General features: G+C 38.2%; 1 protein-coding gene across 1 annotated transcript in view; it reads right to left on the minus strand.

Moving 5' to 3' along the window:
• Nucleotides 1-3,883: 3,883 nt before the first annotated feature.
• LOC142104168 (receptor-type tyrosine-protein phosphatase eta-like) overlaps nucleotides 3,884-19,006 on the minus strand; it is a 34,972-nt gene continuing 19,849 nt past the window's right edge. Inside the window, exons 8-16 of the mRNA XM_075188684.1 lie at nucleotides 16,940-17,030; nucleotides 16,614-16,704; nucleotides 15,550-15,623; nucleotides 13,139-13,273; nucleotides 11,785-11,904; nucleotides 8,198-8,358; nucleotides 6,436-6,571; nucleotides 4,943-5,726; nucleotides 3,884-4,894 (exon numbers count right to left, since the gene is read on the minus strand). Of these exons, the coding sequence (XP_075044785.1) occupies nucleotides 5,544-5,726; nucleotides 6,436-6,571; nucleotides 8,198-8,358; nucleotides 11,785-11,904; nucleotides 13,139-13,273; nucleotides 15,550-15,623; nucleotides 16,614-16,704; nucleotides 16,940-17,030 (991 nt within the window). The 3' untranslated portion in view covers nucleotides 3,884-4,894; nucleotides 4,943-5,543. The remainder of the gene's footprint in view (nucleotides 4,895-4,942; nucleotides 5,727-6,435; nucleotides 6,572-8,197; nucleotides 8,359-11,784; nucleotides 11,905-13,138; nucleotides 13,274-15,549; nucleotides 15,624-16,613; nucleotides 16,705-16,939; nucleotides 17,031-19,006) is intronic.

Genomic DNA, 19,006 nt, shown 5'->3' on the forward strand with positions numbered 1-19,006 from the left:
ATGCTTCCTATTTCCATGCTCAAACAAGTCACTAGGTCCAATATTAATAGGGATATGGCCAAATCTTCCCCTTTAATGGTGAGACACAGTATGAAATCAAGAGCATATGGGATTATCGAGGGTCCAGGGGGCAATTACAGTATCTGGTACATTGGAAGGAGTACGGTCCTGAAGAAAGGCTATGGGTCAAAAACAGTGATATACATGTAGAAAGACAGAACAGCCTACATAGACACACAGAACAGACTGCAGTATACGCACAAACGTAAGTAAAATAAAATGTGATCATAAGATAACAACTCAACAGTAGAATCATTTATATAAATTTTAATCAGATATAATATAAATATTTTTATATATATTTTTTACATGAATTACATAAACAATGATGATTTCTAGGTTTACTGTGTATACAATGCGTTTAGATATATTATTAGACACCATTTTATTAGCTGCATCTAGTTGTTCTGTTATAGCTACTGGCACGCATATGTGTAATTTTTAAATCAAGGACTATGCCATGTCGGTCATCCCTATCAGTTGGCATTTACACCTGACCTGTAGTGGGTCCAAAATACACAGGTTAAAACAAGCATACATATGACAAACCCAGGGCTTGAACCGGCTGCATCTGTGCCGGAACGCCCATACTGTGCATGACTACGTTAGTCCGCCACTTGTCTCACCCATTCCGTAAGTGTCATTTGTCCACTTCTGGGCATGTGCAGATCTATTTCACGTAAGATAAGCTACGCAAACATGAATCAGGCCCACTGTATATGTCCTGGATATGTTTAGCTGCCCCTTCTGTTTTCATCAGCCAAATGCCTACTCTGTCCTCGATGTGAGTGGAACACTATCAGGATGTATGGATGCAGAACCAAAAAGGAGCTAACAGTTAAACAACCTTTAATACATAATAACAGTAAAACATGTACAAGAGATAAATGTATAGAAAGTTTATCAGAAAGTCCTGTGGATTGTTCCTGATAAAACCTAGCCATCTCAGAGTAACATAGAAAATAGAAACACTTACTGAAATTCACCATTGGGGTGCCTCTCACCTCTTCTTTCACTTCCCTATGGGAAAGGCAGGCACCCTCAAATGCAGACGGAGCGATTATATGCGAGAGACAAATACTATATGAAATTTTGAGGAATATTACGAAATCATTTTTACCTCAAAGCATGTAGACCCAACACCAGTAACGCTATTTATGCCATATTAGAGTCATGATGATGAGATGAGTTCATTGTGGTTACAAATCAGAAAAAGAATTCTGAAACAATATCAAATCTTATAATGCGTTGCTTCATGTTTAAATGCTAAATGCATATCTGTAGTACACTGGTACAAGTTTACTGGGGAGGGACCTACATAAAGACATTAAAAAATATAAATGTATACCGGTAATTAATAAATTCATAAAATCAATGAATAAAATTAATTTAAGTAAATTTAAATTAAAATGCATATGTGGGAATTAGGCATGTTTAAAGAAAGGAATGGATATGAAAAGAAGATATAAACAAGTCAACGTCAAGTGAAATAAACTGCTAATGCATATAAAAACAATTCGTACAGCACAATAATATAAAATCCATTATTGAAAAATGTACTAAAAACATAAAAATACTAAAATTAAAATTGTAAAATTTCAGTGACATTAATTATAGGAGTATCAATAAATAAAATGAGATCATAATTTTCATATAAGCCCTGTGGATAGAGACTTTGGAGTTTGAATATCCAAAACATTTCTCGTTGTGCTACTTTCTTTTGCAAATCATCCCTTCGGTCTCTAATTTTAACATGTTCGCCTTAGGGGTAAGCATTATCCATATGGATAAGATGTTTTGGAAACGGCTTATTAAACATTTTACTTTTAATGCTCCTTGTATGCCCCTGGATCTTCATTTTTAGAGTACCTATTGTTTTTCCCATTATGATTACATGCATATTTACAAATAATTCACCTCAGAACGCATGTAACTATTATATGATCATTAATTAAAATAACAACTGGTAACAGTATAACAGCAAACCAAGTAAAAAAAACAAAAAAAACAAGAACAAATGTAACTATAATAAAACATTGTGTGAACTCAAAGAACTTGAAGATCCTTTCATTTTATATACTCACTACCGCTTCACCTTTGCTCCCAGTATATGTGTCTAAAACTGACAATTTTACCTGCACTAATAACTTTAATTTTATCTATTTTTTTGCTATCAAAACCTCATCAGACACATTGTGGAATTTTAAGGGGAAACTGCCTATACAATATTTAAAATATCCTTTGGATGAAAACTATCTTGACAATAGCCGTTAATTTATTGATAACTAGTCGATGCTCATTTAAAAATAAGTCACACTCTACTCTTGATATGGACACAGCAACAGTAAATGTATATATCAAACAGGTAATTTTGGACCTTCCCACAGGATTGCGAAAGGATAAACGTGCCAGGAAAGATTTAGCTACATCAGATCTTGAGAATCTAGACAATATAGTTACCAAACCTTCTTATAAAGGAAGCAATGTGGTCCGGTGACCAAAATTGTTATATAAAATTGAAATGTTTAAATTTCTTTACAATTAACAGAATTATAAAAAAAAACTATTTTGGACCAAAAACCATCAAACTCTTAATGAAGTAAAATATGAATACCATGGATGTTCTAAGGAAACTAGAAAATATATATGAACCTTAATCATCAAATGGGACATCAAATCTTTATATTAGGGTATCAAGCATAAAGACAGTTTAAATGCAGTCCATTATTTATTGAGCAATGATAATAGCCATATTCTATAATTGATTCAATTCATAATCTATTAGAATTTGCATGACCACCAGTTATACACAGTCACTTTATATCAAGTCCAATTTAGGAACATGGCTACTAGTGAGTTTTACATGTGAAGATTCTAAGGCCTGCAGGTACCAGCTTTCAATGCAGTATTTTCAGGATTCTGCTCAGAGAAATCATTTTGCTGTCCAGATATCCAGAACTAACAAGCAACCCCTCAATTACCTACAGAACTGGAGTCCTCACATGCATCAGCGAATTACTGCCAAGTCTCACCTTGACTGCACCAATCGCTCTGGAAGTTTTTATGTATCTGCTACTTTCTCTGGAACAATGGACCCAGCTAGTATATATGCCACCACCATGACCTGCAGGTAAGTACAGGAGCAGAGAAGAACTGAGATTCTTCTTCTGGTGATGGTCATGAACAGAGTATAAACCTTTCTGGCAAATGTAATGTGCCTCCTGAAGCCACTTATGTTTTGATTTCTCTGGGTGCGCATCACTCAACTGACACTTCTTACGAGGGCCACCTAGATGTTGTGGCGACATACATTATGTTGCAGTGACTTTAATGTAAATTTGTTCCAAAGTAAGTATGGAACTACAGCACTCTTCACTCATTTAGTGATGTCGATCATTGTGCATGCACCCAAACAAGTGCAGCTACAAAAACAGGTTAGAGTGAAAGTAACTGTTGAGGATAGGAGAGTGATAGGCACCCGACTAGTGCTACATACCAGTATCACTATCTCATTTGGTCTCACATGGTGCATCTCCAAACACACAGAAAATCATTCCAATTGTTTCTTTTCTTTGACCCAAATTCACAAATGATGGTAATGAAGATATGGACTTTGCTGAATTGCTTTGCTCATCTTTACCTGTTAGCCTGTTGTGGCAATACGAGTGGTAAAAACTCCCAAGTTCTTGAGAAGACTGTTGTACTTTAACAATTAAGTAATTTATTGTTCACAAGAACAACAAAACATATCAAGATGTGATAATGTATTTAATAGCAATGCAGTAAAATATCCGAAAATGTAAGAAAACATTAACAGCAATCAAGTGATTGAGAGAATATTTATTTAATTTGCAAGATATATGTATAATATAATATAAAATATATTTAAAGAGTAAGTCTATGTAAGCAATACAGATATAGATATAATATAAAATATAATTAAAGAGTAAGTCTATGTAAGTAAAACAAATATCCATATAATATGAGCCAACACTGCTGAATTTAGTAATTAACATATTCTGGTTTCTCAACTTCGGTCACCGACATCTATGTTACCTCTGTATCCAGGGGAACCCCAATCAGCAATCAGTCCAGCTGATAAATCGGGCGAGGGATCTATGACGAGATTCGTCCTGGCAGAGCATTCACTAACTATCCAAGGTGACGTTCAATCAGTGTGTGCACGTAGCCTCTTTTTATAACCATCAACATTTACATACAACCAGTGAGTACAAAATAATAACACATTACATGTGTCCAGTGATATGCACCTGATTATGATCAGTTAATGAAACTGTAAAATTTATACATAAAATTTCTTACACAAGTAGGTGTCATCTTCTAATGAATTCGTTTGTTAGAAAGTGTGATTGCTAGTGCACAAAATGGAGACACCCCACAAGGTGTCAGTGCTCCGTATCTATCTTTTCTCAGGACTGACCTTCATCTTGCAGAAACTGCTCAAAACTTTCTTGGTATAATATCAACACCTGTGTTACTGTAAAACTACCAGGCACGTTCTTTGTCCAATTTAACATCATCAAGTGTGCCTCAAATTATCTCTTTCTTGTATACAAAACCAATAACCTTATCCACACTGGGCACAGCCATCTGATAGTGACTTTGCTTTTGAACAGTGGATGACGATATTTCAACTTCAGAGCAAGAAAACATAAGATTTTTGAGCACATAGAAGAGGTGAACTATACAAACAGCGTGATCATGGAGACAATGAGTCAATCTTAGTGGAACATCTGGGATAAAAGAGATTAGGCTTTTTCAACTGTCCAATTGACATATAAAAGTAATATATACACGTTATTAGTGGTGGTGGCTTGTAATATGTAACACACTAGTTTGATATGCTTAAGGTAAATACAACGCTGTAACCCTTTATTGGGATGAGTTCTTTACAAGGATCAGATTGCTCCACTTGTTGCCCGATCTCGGGTGTCAGGGTCGATCATAACATAATAGGATACAGGGAGCTCTCATGAAGCCGTTATGCTGGTACTTGACAATTAGTTGCAGATCAGAAGTTGTAGTCACATCTGATCAGGTCAGGTTGCATACATTATGTAATACATACAGTATAAAAGAACATATAAATACAGTACACACCTTGTCATGTATATAAATGATGGACATGCTTTCTTATACAGCAATTATTTTATTTCTTGCCTGTATATTCAATTGCTTAATCTAATGGCTAACCAACAGAAACTTATTATATTTAAACTTTCTGTTATGAAAATAATATGCCAGGTCAAAAGTATTATTTAATACTTTTATGGCGAATAAAATGAGACTTTAGTACATTACACAGAATAATGCTGACTTATGATTTATTTATGTGATGAATAGGGTTTTATCTAAAGGTGTATGAGTCCCTGTCATCCTCTGCCCCATGTCTACGCCACTTGTCCACCTGTCCCTTCCACTCTTTTTACTTTCTCAATAATATACATTAGTTAAAGATATCTCTAATTTAGACTCAGACTATAGACACCTTCATCTTTCTGTTTTGGTGACTTGGAGTGAAATGCGTTGGGTATTTCTTCATAAAGCACTTCTTCTCTGACTGTCTGGTAATTATGCTGATTCCTTGCTTCATTTTCTCCCCTGATGATATCTAGAGTGCATTGGTGCAGGAACATATACTGAGCCTAGAGTGAAATATAGAGTTAGTGAGGAAATATATACATTTATTACCTGCAGAATTTCATACTAGAAGTAACTCAGAAATAAATGTCTGCTATTACCATACAAGTCACAGGAGCTCAGTTTACAACCTGTCCCTTAGTGCTTACTGACTGTGTGCTACAGAAGACATTTTTCCCATTGACCTTTTTACATATCACACTTTCTTATATATGGGCACCAGTATAAAACATATGGTCTAATATACTTGTCTTTGATCCCAGTAAACACATCACAGCACCACCTACTCTGAGGGGATCTTTATGCTAGTTTCAGTAGCAAAAGCTCAGATTGTAGGAATGACATCTGTATAAAATAACTATAAACCGGTGAAACATGCTAGATAGATGCCTCTCAAATAAAGTTTTAAAATATAATTCCATTTCTCACTGCAGATCAATTGACATAAGAGTAATCTAGCTGAATTTCACATTACTTTAATTATTGAATAATTTTATTGTTATGCTAAGTGACCAGTACTTCCCAGCTTTCCGGAATCTGTCAGCTCCCATCTAGCTGTTCATCACCAATTTCTCTATCAAAGATTTCAATCCCTTTTCCTTGTGCTGTTTGGTATATTATAATATAGAAAACATCTGCAGATATATAACCGCTGAAAATGTATTTTAATGATTTGTTTGTCTGATAAATCACAATAGAAAATTTTAAAATTACCTCTGTTTGCACCATTGAGGAGCGATGCAAGTGCAAATTATGGACTGTTTCATACAGATCCACACTATTAGTGTCTTCTAACTGGTTAATAATGCGATCAAGTGCGATGAATATTCCAGATCTCCCAGCCCCAGCCCTAAATAAATGTAATATATACAGTATTACAGCAGTCACGCATGGCAATATAGACATACACATAGTATTTTGTTCCTAATATATCTTAAATCTTAACTGCATTGATACAAACTATTATTAATATATATTCTCAACTACAATAATGTGAAATATTTAAAATAATTTAATGTACTGCAGTAACTGTTTTGTAGTAAATCTTTAATTCAAAGTGGTGTGTGAAATTGGCCTACAGTGGCTTATCTTACATATAAAATACATATATATCATTTTAGCGTTTAGTTACATATGTATTATCGATGATTACATGCAATACCTGGCAAGTCACCAGACACACTGGTTTTTCAGGTCACCTGATTAATATGCCCAGAGACTAACCCTTAAAGATGATGGGGCCAGGGCTGTTCATTTCCTGTACAGCCTGGGACAAATAAAATCTATTATATGGCTCAATTAGTTGCAAGGACAAGGTGAAAGGGGCAAAGCATATTTTTGGGAGCTACTTTTGTGTCTAGTTGGTCCTACAAAGACCATGTTAGAACGTGATATTTTTAGCACTAGCCAGCTGCCTGACACTCTGCCATCATTATCTTCATCTAGAGCTGTTTTCCCATGCATTAAGATGAGAACCTCATGCTAGGCAGCACAATCCTAGGGGCATCAGAGAAAAGATATTCATCTCTCCTCCTGGCCCACAATCTGCATCCTCTCCCTCCCCAATATCATTGGTCAACGTTTTATGAAATAACTGATTGCAGGAAGTAGAGTAGTGGGATCACATACAATTTCTCCAGCAGTCACTGTATTTTTAAATGACTATGTGAGTGGAGTAGGGGAAGGCAAACAAGAGGAAATATCCTTCCTCTCCTACCCCTACTTAACTCATTCTGTTAGTCACCCAGATCCTATTAGAGTGATCACAGGAGGAAGCCCAGGTGGTTTGTGTCAATCTGCTTTGCTCTCTGCAATTAATACAGCACACCTGTGGCACTACAAGTGTCAGCTTGCACATTGGTACAAGTTTAGTACCAAAAGTGTGCAGTATAAATTGTGCCCCCATTATGAAATAATTATTATTCCATCATACTTTGAGTTCCCAATAGCAGTCAAATAATATTGTTTCTTAATTTAATTATAAAATAATGTTGCTCCTTTAATTTAATTATAAAATAATATTGTAACCTAATTTAAGTATAAATTAATTTTGCTTCTATAACTTAATTATAAATAATGTTTTCCCCTGTATATCTATACCATACTTGCCCAATTATTCATAAGCTAATGGTGCCTCCTCTTATGTTATGAATGGCAAGATAGATCAAAAAGCATGTTGTTTGAGCTTTCTATCCTGTCAGAAGCAGATCTTAAAAAAATGGCTGTATTTCGTCCAATTTTTCTGTCAATTTTGACTAAAATGCCGGTGGGTTAGGAATTTTAAACTCACTACACATTGTCGGTAACCGCTAGATAGTACATTCGGCAGTGTGGAAATTAAAATTGCGGGTAATGTGGGGCGGTTAAAAATAAATAAATCACAGTTAGATACATTTCCCCCTTAGTCTTGAGTGCAGATATAAAGTCCTATTTTATTATTGGAACAGACAATGAAGATTCTCAATGTAAGTTATACCTGCAGTGCACCAGAGTAGGGCAATTAGGAGAATATTCTTTTCTATGCTTTAGGACCAGATTTATAAACTGTAAAAGGATATCTCGTTCATTGAGGTCACCGTTCTCAGTCCATGACATAAAATGGAATTGTCGTACTTGGCGAGTTTCGCTGTTCTTAACCTGAGTCAGGGAAACAAGTCGCATTAGGTGTAAGCATTACATATAGTGCAATATTTACTGAATGCACAAAGAAAAGATTTTAGATATGCTACATGAATTATAAACATGCAGTACACCTAATAAGCTACTACTGACTCTACCGAGAAAAATTACTTGCTTTAAACTTAGGTGAATTACGAGGACATGTAGTCAGGTTTAAACAACTCCATAGTAAGACTTTCAGATGCCAGATATGAAGCTATCATCGAAGTGAACAGCCCATTTGCTCAAAATTCTGTTGGAATTTATGAGAATTTTATTGAGAATGCAGGAAAATACAATGGCTGATTCTGCGATGTACATGTGTGTACAGGCATTGGCAAACCTCAGTTCTGGGGACGAAGATGAACCATCTGGCGTGATTGTTAACGTATTTCTATCTAGTATTTTAACAATTCAGGCCGCCCTAGACTAAATACACTCATATCTCCCCCTCGCCTTCCACACCAGGCCACTACATGGTAGGTAAATACTGAACTGAATTTACTAATCTTGCTTCATTCACCACACCAATATTTATTCTGCCATTTATTCTTTCATTTATTTAAAACTCAGCTCTATTTGGCTTTTTAAAAGGGTCATTATCATAAACATTTATAGCAGAACAGAAGCATGAATCGCCACTACTGAGGGTGAAGATGTGAAGGGGGCTGTCACGTATGCGCCTGTCGCCATCCTTGTCTCTAATACTCACTTATCCTCAAGTGCCCAACCAAGGATGACTCATTGTCTTCAGCTTTTACCATGGGAATATGCAAAGATTAAAATTTTACTACATTGTTATTTTATCTTTTATTTTTACCTTGGAGAACAACTATTCTCTCATATTTAAAATTAATTTAAGGTTATACCTCTCACTGTCACATCTTTGCAGCCCTAAAAATGGTGTGGTTCCCCAAAAGTCCTAGGCTGCACCCTAGTCAGTCTATTGAATAATCAGGCCTTGTGTCTGGCCACCATTAAAGGCTGCTCCATAGAACAAACAAATCAAGCAGAGACCCCCAGATTAGGAAAACACTGCAATTCATTTGAATCCATTGTTGCTAAGTTAATTATTGATGGTGGGCATTTTTCCTTGGAAGTCACTGTTTGCATGTTGAGCCGATTGCTGATCCTGATTCCACTTGGGGAGGATAACCCTACATACTTCCAGATGCTTCCCTCAGTCTTCCTGGAACAAAGGGGAGTGATCATTGTAAGGATCCAGTGTTCAAAAGGCGAATAGTAGGCAAGTGTCTCTGATGGAGGGTCTAGTCTGTTCCTGCTGGCCCAAAATGGTACTGGCCCTGCGGCGTGTGGCAGCTCTCTTGCCTCCTCACATGTGTGGGTCCTGGACACACTTACCAGCACTGTTATAGCTGGATAGTTCTGCCAAGACTCCCCAGCTGTCAGCTGCTACTACCCATGCTACATCTGCTGGGGTTTCCTAACCCCCTCTTGTTTTTTGAAACACAACAAGAGACTTAGGGGGCTCATTGTTTTTCAGAAGTTTTGTAGACAATAACAACTGCCAGTCCTGACTGGTCAACATATGAGGTAATTTGCAAAGCAGAAAAAGGCTGCCATGCACTGCAAGTACAAAAAAAACTGTATGCAGCGATTAATGCACCTAGATTTCTAACGGAGTGCATAGGTTTGTGAGGCAAGATGCATTTGCAGAAGAGCAGCAATTTGCACATGAAAAGGTTCATTTGGGCAGAGCCAAGGTTTTCCTAGCAGAGTATGGAATAGATGTACCAGTGCGCCTCATTTTTTGTGTAGCAGTGCAGAAAATAAGGTTTTGTTTCTTTTGCAGAGTGTGATTATTATAATAAGATAAAGGGTAACGAGGGTACATTTACAGTGGCATTCCTTGCTATGGATGGCCATTCCAAAATGTATATTTAGAATATCTTGCAGTTGCAGACCTTTGTGCTTAGCGAGATCAGAGATATTAATAGACCAGTGCAGTACATCAGGGCTTGCAGACTCAAATTAAGCTCAACAATATGAGTTACATGAAGCTTGAAATATGTTAGCTTCAAAAACTAAAATGTTGCATCTTGCGGAATTGATGATGATGATCACCACATATTTCCTCTTGAAGCATCTATATGCTAAAATTAATGTTGTATGTATCTTACAATGAAGCTACAAGTGTCAGGTATGAGATACTAATGTAATGGTGTGTTGGGAGTGCATGTGTCTTCTTTTAAAAAAAACAACTTTATTCATTGGTCAGCAAAAACACATAACAAATTATTAACATAATAATAAACATTATATACATATCAAAAGAAAGAAATATTTTGAGAAGAAAATACCAACATGTGTGGAATGGTGTAACAAATACGTTGCACAAATGTTGGCCACTTTTACAAAAGAGATGGCTCTATGTTCTCTGATTTCTGACAAATCCTGTTCATCTATAACTTCCCCAAGTTGGTTTCCCAAACTATCTTAGTGATTCTTTTAGTGAGTTCTCTGGTTTGACTAGTTGGCTATAATGTTGAAACTAAGCCTTTCATTTGTTTTCCTATTTCTGGAAAAGCTAGAAACATTTGGCATCTAACAAGATCGTTCGGGTATTTAATGCCACCCACAAACCATGGGCCGAAGGACTGGGAGGATTGTCCTGGTTTATATTGATATTTGTCAAACATTGGGAGAATAGGGGACAAAGTCGGACCAATAAGAAGGTTCTACTGGCATGGTCCAAAATTCATGATGAAAATAAAACTAGTGGGTGTTCTGATAGTGACCTAGGGCTACAAGCCGTGGGAGCCATAGAAGGGAAGAAAGGGGCTCAACCTTCGACCAAATTTTAGAGGTCTTTGAGGACCACCATACGTGGACGTCTATTGAGCAAGTTGCACTGCTAGTTATTTGTGTCTTAAGTATGGAACAAACAGGTCCCCCACCCCGTGCCAAGCGCCGTATGATGCGCAGTTGGCTCATGAGTGTTTATTTTACTTATGAATTGTATTTTTTTGTCACTTTTCACTTTTGTTGTTGTTATAAATGCAAAATAAACTCTTTAAAAAAATCTTCCATTGCCTTAATATTATGATATTTCATTTAAACACAAGTTGGGTCTCCTTAGCCCCTACCCTGCCCTTTAGGGCATCTGAACAGCATGGTCAGGTGTACAGGAACCTGGGCACCCATCCACAGACAATGTTATTTGGGAAGTGTTACAGCTCCCAAATGCTGGTGACCCCAGTGCAGTAGAGGTAACTCTGTTGAACAGCTGCTTAAGAGGAAGAGAGGTGACAGTAAGATATTGATAACAAGTAGAAATCCCATTTAAATGACCATATTTGTCAATACATTATGTAATCCCATACTGGCTTGTGATAAAAGTTCACTATTAGCTGCTACTAATAAATGAATATGTCTTATACTCACATTTGTCACTTTAAAGTCTCTGACAGTCCAATCATGGAGGGTGTTTTCTGATATTAAAGTTACTTTTATGTCACCAAATGTCTTGTCTTCACTTGAGGGCCAATATTCCTCACTCTGTACCTAAAATTATACAATTTGTTTAGAAGTAACATGATTTATTCTTGTCAGCTAACAGAATAATTTAATCTAAACTGTTATGCAGAACTTTAACACATAATATGTAAAACTTAAGGTAGTGTCATACTGGCACTTTGTGCACCCAGCATACATTAGCAACAGGATCCCATCATACTACTATGGATTAGCTCTGTAAACAGTTCCAGTATTCATGGAGCATATCAGTGCCATATCAACAGGAATCCAATGTTTATACTTCCTGCAATGTGCTGGGTGTAGAAAGTGCTAGTATGCTACTACTGTAACTACTACATCAATGTTTTTGTTAAAGCTTTGCATAACGTTTTAGAGTGCCACTACCCTTAAAAGTAGATTATCTCCCTATACTCTCTCTATCAGGGTCAAAATGTTACAGGCAAATATAGGAACAAAAGCAGTTGTTTCCAGGTGTGGCCTGTGAGTTAAGTCAATTAAACATCCAATTCTACATATGTTCATGTATACAAATGCAGGGTCACCGAGTTGCTCAATATATGGTCTACCGTGGCTAGAGGATTGTGACAGAAGGGTGAATTTGAGGCATGTTTGATAGGAGCTACTATGGCACAGACTGCTCAACTTCATGATGTTTTACGACCAACAGTGAGTAAGGTGAGGTCTGAGGGAAAGACATCAATAGCAACAGATCATAGTTAAACAAAGAATACGGCACCCAATGCTATATAACTAAATAATATGGCCCCAATCCTATATAATTCAATAATATCGCACCAAATCCTATATAATTCAATAATTTGGCCCTGGATCCTAGAAAAATAAATAATAATGCCCCCATAAATAGATTTTTTTGGCCAACATTTAAAAAAAAAATCTGCTCCCATATTAAATACTTTCCTGACATCTTCATCCTATATTGTTCCGACTTAATTCATGTGTGTAAGGCAATCTATATGGGAGAGGGGAAAAAAACATATTGAAAAGAGGGACCCCACGAGATGCAAAATTATTTAACTCCCAATCAGGAGTAATTACATCGTTCAGCCAATCACAGCCTCATTAGCAGTCCGTCATTTCAATAGGACATTTTTTTCTCTCCCATTCTTCTCCTTCTAAATAACCTAATCCTGTTTACATACATATTGTATGACAGTCAGTACTCAATTCACAGATAAAATCATATAAAACACGATTTTAACTTGCCAGCACAGATATAAAATATCAGAACGCACTAATGTACCTTGTCATTTTCTAGACATTTGGACAGCATCACAATAGTGTTTATCTGGTTCTCCCAAATCATGCACCAGAAAACGCTCACTGTTTCCAGCAAAGGATTCTGAGCAGCAATAAATTCCTTCTCAGTTCTATATCCCTGAAACATTAAAACAAAACATTAAATGTAGTAAAATTATATTATGTTAAAAACTATCTCCAATCATGGGAATATATGCAAAGTCTTGAATTGTGTTTTAACTTTTTTAACTATATACGGTTACACTTTTATTATTACCATCCTTGTCTTCATTCATCACAATCCATCCCCAATCATCATTCATCTTCCATTATATACTTTTAATTATAATTCATACTCCTACATAATGTTCTTCATATGTGCTGTTATTTATCGTTATCAGCGTCCACCCTCATTCATCTGTGATTACGGTTTCCAGTTTCCAGTAATTTGTTGTTTATTATTCCAGTTTTGTTTTTGAATTTTTCACCTGCAAAATATCTGTTTTGCAGTGTTAATGAATAAATACACCATAAAAACAAAAAAACACTATTGATTTTGGTGTTTATCCTGTATTGTAAACAAGGAGGAGGGGAGGCTATCAGGTGACAAGATCACAGTGGAGGGGACAGGGGATCAGTGTAGAGAGGGGGGGGGGGATGTAAGGGGACAGGATGCTGTGGGACAGGGCACCAGGAAAGAGAGGAGGGTGCCAAGGGACAGGATTACAGGGGAGGGGACAGGTGGTCAGTGTAGAGAGGGGGGGGGGGATGTAAGGGGACAGGATGCTGTGGGACAGGGCACCAGGAAAGAGAGGAGGGTGCCAAGGGACAGGATTACAGGGGAGGGGACAGGTGGTCAGTGTAGAGAGGGGGGGGGATGTAAGGGGACAGGATGCTGTGGGACAGGGCACCAGGAAAGAGAGGAGGGTGCCAAGGGACAGGATTACAGGGGAGGGGACAGGTGGTCAGTGTAGAGAGGGGGGGGGGATGTAAGGGGACAGGATGCTGTGGGACAGGGCACCAGGAAAGAGAGGAGGGTGCCAAGGGACAGGATTACAGGGGAGGGGACAGGTGGTCAGTGTAGAGAGGGGGGGGGGGATGTAAGGGGACAGGATGCTGTGGGACAGGGCACCAGGAAAGAGAGGAGGGTGCCAAGGGACAGGATTACAGGGGAGGGGACAGGTGGTCAGTGTAGAGAGGGGGGGGGGGATGTAAGGGGACAGGATGCTGTGGGACAGGGCACCAGGAAAGAGAGGAGGGTGCCAAGGGACAGGATTACAGGGGAGGGGACAGGTGGTCAGTGTAGAGAGGGGGGGGGGATGTAAGGGGACAGGATGCTGTGGGACAGGGCACCAGGAAAGGGAGGAGGGTGCCAGGGGACAGGATCACAGGGGAGGGGACAGGTGGTCAGTGTAGACAGGGGAGGCTGCCAGGTGACAGGATCATAGAGTAGATGGATTTCCATCTGCCCATCCTGCTCTCCAATATGTTTATAATTATTATTAAAACATTTATTCTAATTACTGTCCCTGTCTCCAATTCAATTGACACCTTTGTATTACTAAGTTTGGTGATTGGTAGATAACTCTATTGATCAGTGTATTCCCTCATTATTGAAGGACATTCAACACTGTTTCCTGGCACTTTTGCTTCTCCACGATAAGAGCAGAGCATCCGCTTAGTGTTTCATCAGGCTGTTTAGGGAAGCCCTGATATCCTTCCATGGACGTGTGGTTAGTGGTGAGGATGAACCAGGAAGTGGTTGTACTGCTCCTATAATGGAGAAATACACCAGGTTGAACAATGGCGGTAGGAGGGGATCTTACTAAAGACCGAAGTGTGGGGAAGGTCCCTATATGCTGGTGTAGACCCTAACCAGCAATCAGATTTTGGCCATCGGTGTGGGGAATTTGTGTCAACCCAAGAACCCCTAATTACAATCCATCCTTATCATACATTCTCATTCATATATTCACTATTATCCTTACTCCTACAGTATATTCATCATCCATACTGTTATTTAAAGTTACCGTCATTCAGTATTATCCATCCTTACTCATCATCGTTATCCAAACTCAGATATCATATATCGCTAATTATTCAGACTTGCGTGTATTTATCAATCATGCTATTATTTATTATTATTTGCATCCATCCTAATTCATTATAATCCATCCTCAGACGTCATATATCATTCATTATTACCCATACTCCTACAGCATATTGATCAACCATGCTGATATATCACACTATTGGTATCTATCATCATTTATTAATATAGCGCCACCAGTTCTGCAGCGCTGTACGGAGAATATTTGTATTTCACATCAGTCCCGATCATTATAGTCCATCCTCAATCGTCATCACCAGCTTCAACACCCATCCTAAATAACTAGAATTATGTATATTACTTACTGGAATATAGCTGGCATTAATATACCCAACAGTAGAATTTTTAAAGGTTGACAGTTTGACACGAGATTTATCGTCTACAATATAAGTTAAAATTAGATATTTCATAGCAGATAAATAAACATATAGCATAACAGTAATTCATTAATAATAATGTTACATAATATAATTATATAACATCTAACAATAGTGTAATAATAATAACAACAACAACAATATAATAGTACATTTTGCTTTCTGTATTATATGCACACAAATATACATTTTATATTATGAAAAATGTAATGGGTGACAAAATTGAAAGTAAAATTTGCAATTTTATCAAAGCAACACTAATTTAAAAAGTTACATTGTTACATAATAGGTAAGGTTGGAAACAGACACAGGGTTCACCAAGTTCAGCCTTTCAGAAACTTTAGCTGTGTTGATCCCCGGGAGGCAAAACAAACAAGGTTACATCTGCTAATTTAGCCTCAGAGGAAAAAAAAATACTTCCTGACTTCAAAAATGGCATTTGTCCCATCAGAGATGCCCAGAGCTTGAATCAGACAAAAGTGCGTGCACTCGACATTGGCAAGCCCTTACTGTACATTGTCTACATTTGTCCGACCCTTCCCTCCCCCGTTCCACCCATCAAATCGCAGGCTGTCAGCAGTGTCTTTAGCATTTGGACTTGAATTACATGCACTTGCGTTCACTGGTGTAAAGTCCATTTCTGAGCATGCGCAGAACAATTTCACGCAACATATGGCATGCAACAGGACTTACGTCCAAAGATGAACCAGGCTCAAGGAGTCTGGTGTGCAACGAAAATGTACTTCCCCCCCCCCCCCTCAAAAATACGTTTACGACACAATTCTGACTGGCTCCTGACACTTTCACGTAATTAATGTCACTAATAGCTGCTTCATAGAAAGACATGTGTGTGATACCTTTACATTTCATTTAATGAAATAATTGCCAATACAAAAGTCCCAACATTATGATAAGGTGACAGAAGTTAACTTTCTGCAGCTCTCCCTTGTGTCTGAATAAATAGGTGTATATTTTATGTATTAGTCACTTACATGGAAAGACGCCATCTTTTTGGTTCTTTGCTGTATTGGCTGGACGTAGGGCTACAGAACTGGGCTGTAAAGTACCTACATCCCGCAGACTCTAAATCAGAAAATAATATGTTATTACTGTCACAGGATATGGCTTCCTAAATAAAGAATCTATATTCACTAAAGATTAGACCAATTCATGTTTGTTTAGAGACTAATAATATAAACAACGTTACAGGAATTTGTTATAATACAATGTTTATAAAATCTTAATAAAATGTAAAGAGAAATAAAGTTTATCCTGAGCTGTATCCCTCGAGTCAGTTACTCTTGGGTGAAACACATACCTCATACTCCTCAATTAAGTTTTTGTTGTTATTTGCTTTCAGTTTGTTAAACATTTCCTCAAAGTTTTCACTCTTCACAGCAGCAGGTCTCCTGAAAGTTTTAAAAGAAACCTTTAATTATAACCTTGTTTAACAGGGTATAATGTAAGTGGCTGGTTTAAAATATAGTTACAGAACATACAAAGATGAAGAAAGGATTCTGATTTCGGCACTACAATACATTAAAATATTCTCATCTCACGTACTGATAGTAGCGAAATATAAATCTTACATGTGAAGGTATATTGTGAAAGTGCTGTGTGCTGTATAAATTAATCTATTAAAACCAAAGTCTAGTGCCTTATTACTTAGTATCAATACCCAACTATCACCATTCTTTAATTGTATGATTCTCTTATGCTATATAAGTTGGATATTATCTTTGTGGTTGAGCACACTGCATTTACATAATTTTCACAACTTGAATTCAAATCACCATCTTAATATGTTTGAAAGACGGCAAATATAACTTTTAATGGGGGAATAGATTATTCAGTATCCCAGAGGTGTGTTATCTCAGGCTATCATTGTCATATGATTATAATCAATCATTTCCTATATCAGCTTCTATTACTGAATGTTATTACTCTCAATGCCCACACAGGGGTGATAAACTGTATATATTTCAGTTCATTGTGCTGATATAAGTTACTAGTTTTTAGTTATTTAATCCATAACATCTCCTATTTGCCTCTTCTAGGATACAGTAAATGTAGTTATAGCACTACCTTATATTCATTCACACAGCCTGTTTCTATTTCTCCATTCTCTCACAGAACCATCAGTTCTCATCCATTAATATTCCTGTTAGGAACTTACCTTGTTCCCGTTCCGCTGCGCTGTCAGCGGGAGCTGACAGCGGTGTCCGATATCTTCAGCGCTTCTTCTGTGAGCGCTGCCGCACTTCCGGGTTCTCTCTGCTGCCGATCATGTGACTCCTGGGCGGGGAATTCAAACTCCTATATCTCCCCTGCTCTGACACGCTGCCTGTGTCAGAGCAATGTGTTTCCTGTTCCTGGCTACAGTTCCTGTGTCCTGACTCCTGTGAACCTGCTCCCTGTTAACCCCTCTATTCCTCCTACTCCTGTGTACCTACCTGGCTGTGACCTGACTATTCTTTGGCTTATCCCTGGCACTACGCAACTGGACTACCTTCTGTGTACCGACTCGGCTGTGTTACCAACTATTCTCTGGATCTCCCTCTGGCACCGCATACCTGATACCTTCTGTGTACCGACTCGGCTGTGTTACCAACTACTCTCTGGATCTTCCTCTGGCACCGCATCCCTGATACCTTCTGTGTACCGACTCGGCTGTGTTACCAACTATTCTCTGGACCCTGCCACGCACCCATTGCCTCCGTGCATCTACCGGTTACTGTTCCAGACCTACAACGCCTGGAATTAACGGTTAGTGCCTGTACTTGCACCACATTGTCTATTTTCTTGTTTGCCTGCCATCCCTTAGAACTTTCTCCCTTACGTCAGTAGGCTAATCTGGGGGCCGCGACCTGCGGTTCTTCGGCAGCTAAGTCCACACTACCTTGCGGTGGTTCTTGGTGAAGACCGGAAGGCCGTTAGACTCCGCGCCCTAGGTAAGCCTGTGCTAATACTGAATAAGGCATCAAAATCATAACAGTTTGCTCTGACCCCCCTTATCTAACTGATGGAAGCGACAGGGAATCCCACTGCGAGAGTACTACTGGATAACTTAGCGGCTCAGGTTGAGGCACAGGGGAAAAATCAAGAACAGTTATTACAGATTCTGCAGACTCTGTCTAACAGGTTGGATACGCTCCAAGCAGCTCAGGTGGCAGCTCCTAATCCTCCACCTGCTCCGGTCCCACAACCTGCCCCCGCTCCAAGCAGTTCAGCTGTATCTGCTCCCACAACCTCTCAACTCCGCATACCGAACCCACCCAAGTTCAATGGGGATCCCAAGGAATGCCGAGGCTTCTTGAACCAGTGTGCTATTCAATTCGAACTTTTGCCCGGAAACTTTCCTACACAGAAAACTAAAGTCGCTTAT

The sequence above is a fragment of the Mixophyes fleayi genome, chromosome 10 (genome assembly GCF_038048845.1).
Source record: "Mixophyes fleayi isolate aMixFle1 chromosome 10, aMixFle1.hap1, whole genome shotgun sequence".
NCBI classification, from domain to species: domain Eukaryota; kingdom Metazoa; phylum Chordata; class Amphibia; order Anura; family Limnodynastidae; genus Mixophyes; species Mixophyes fleayi.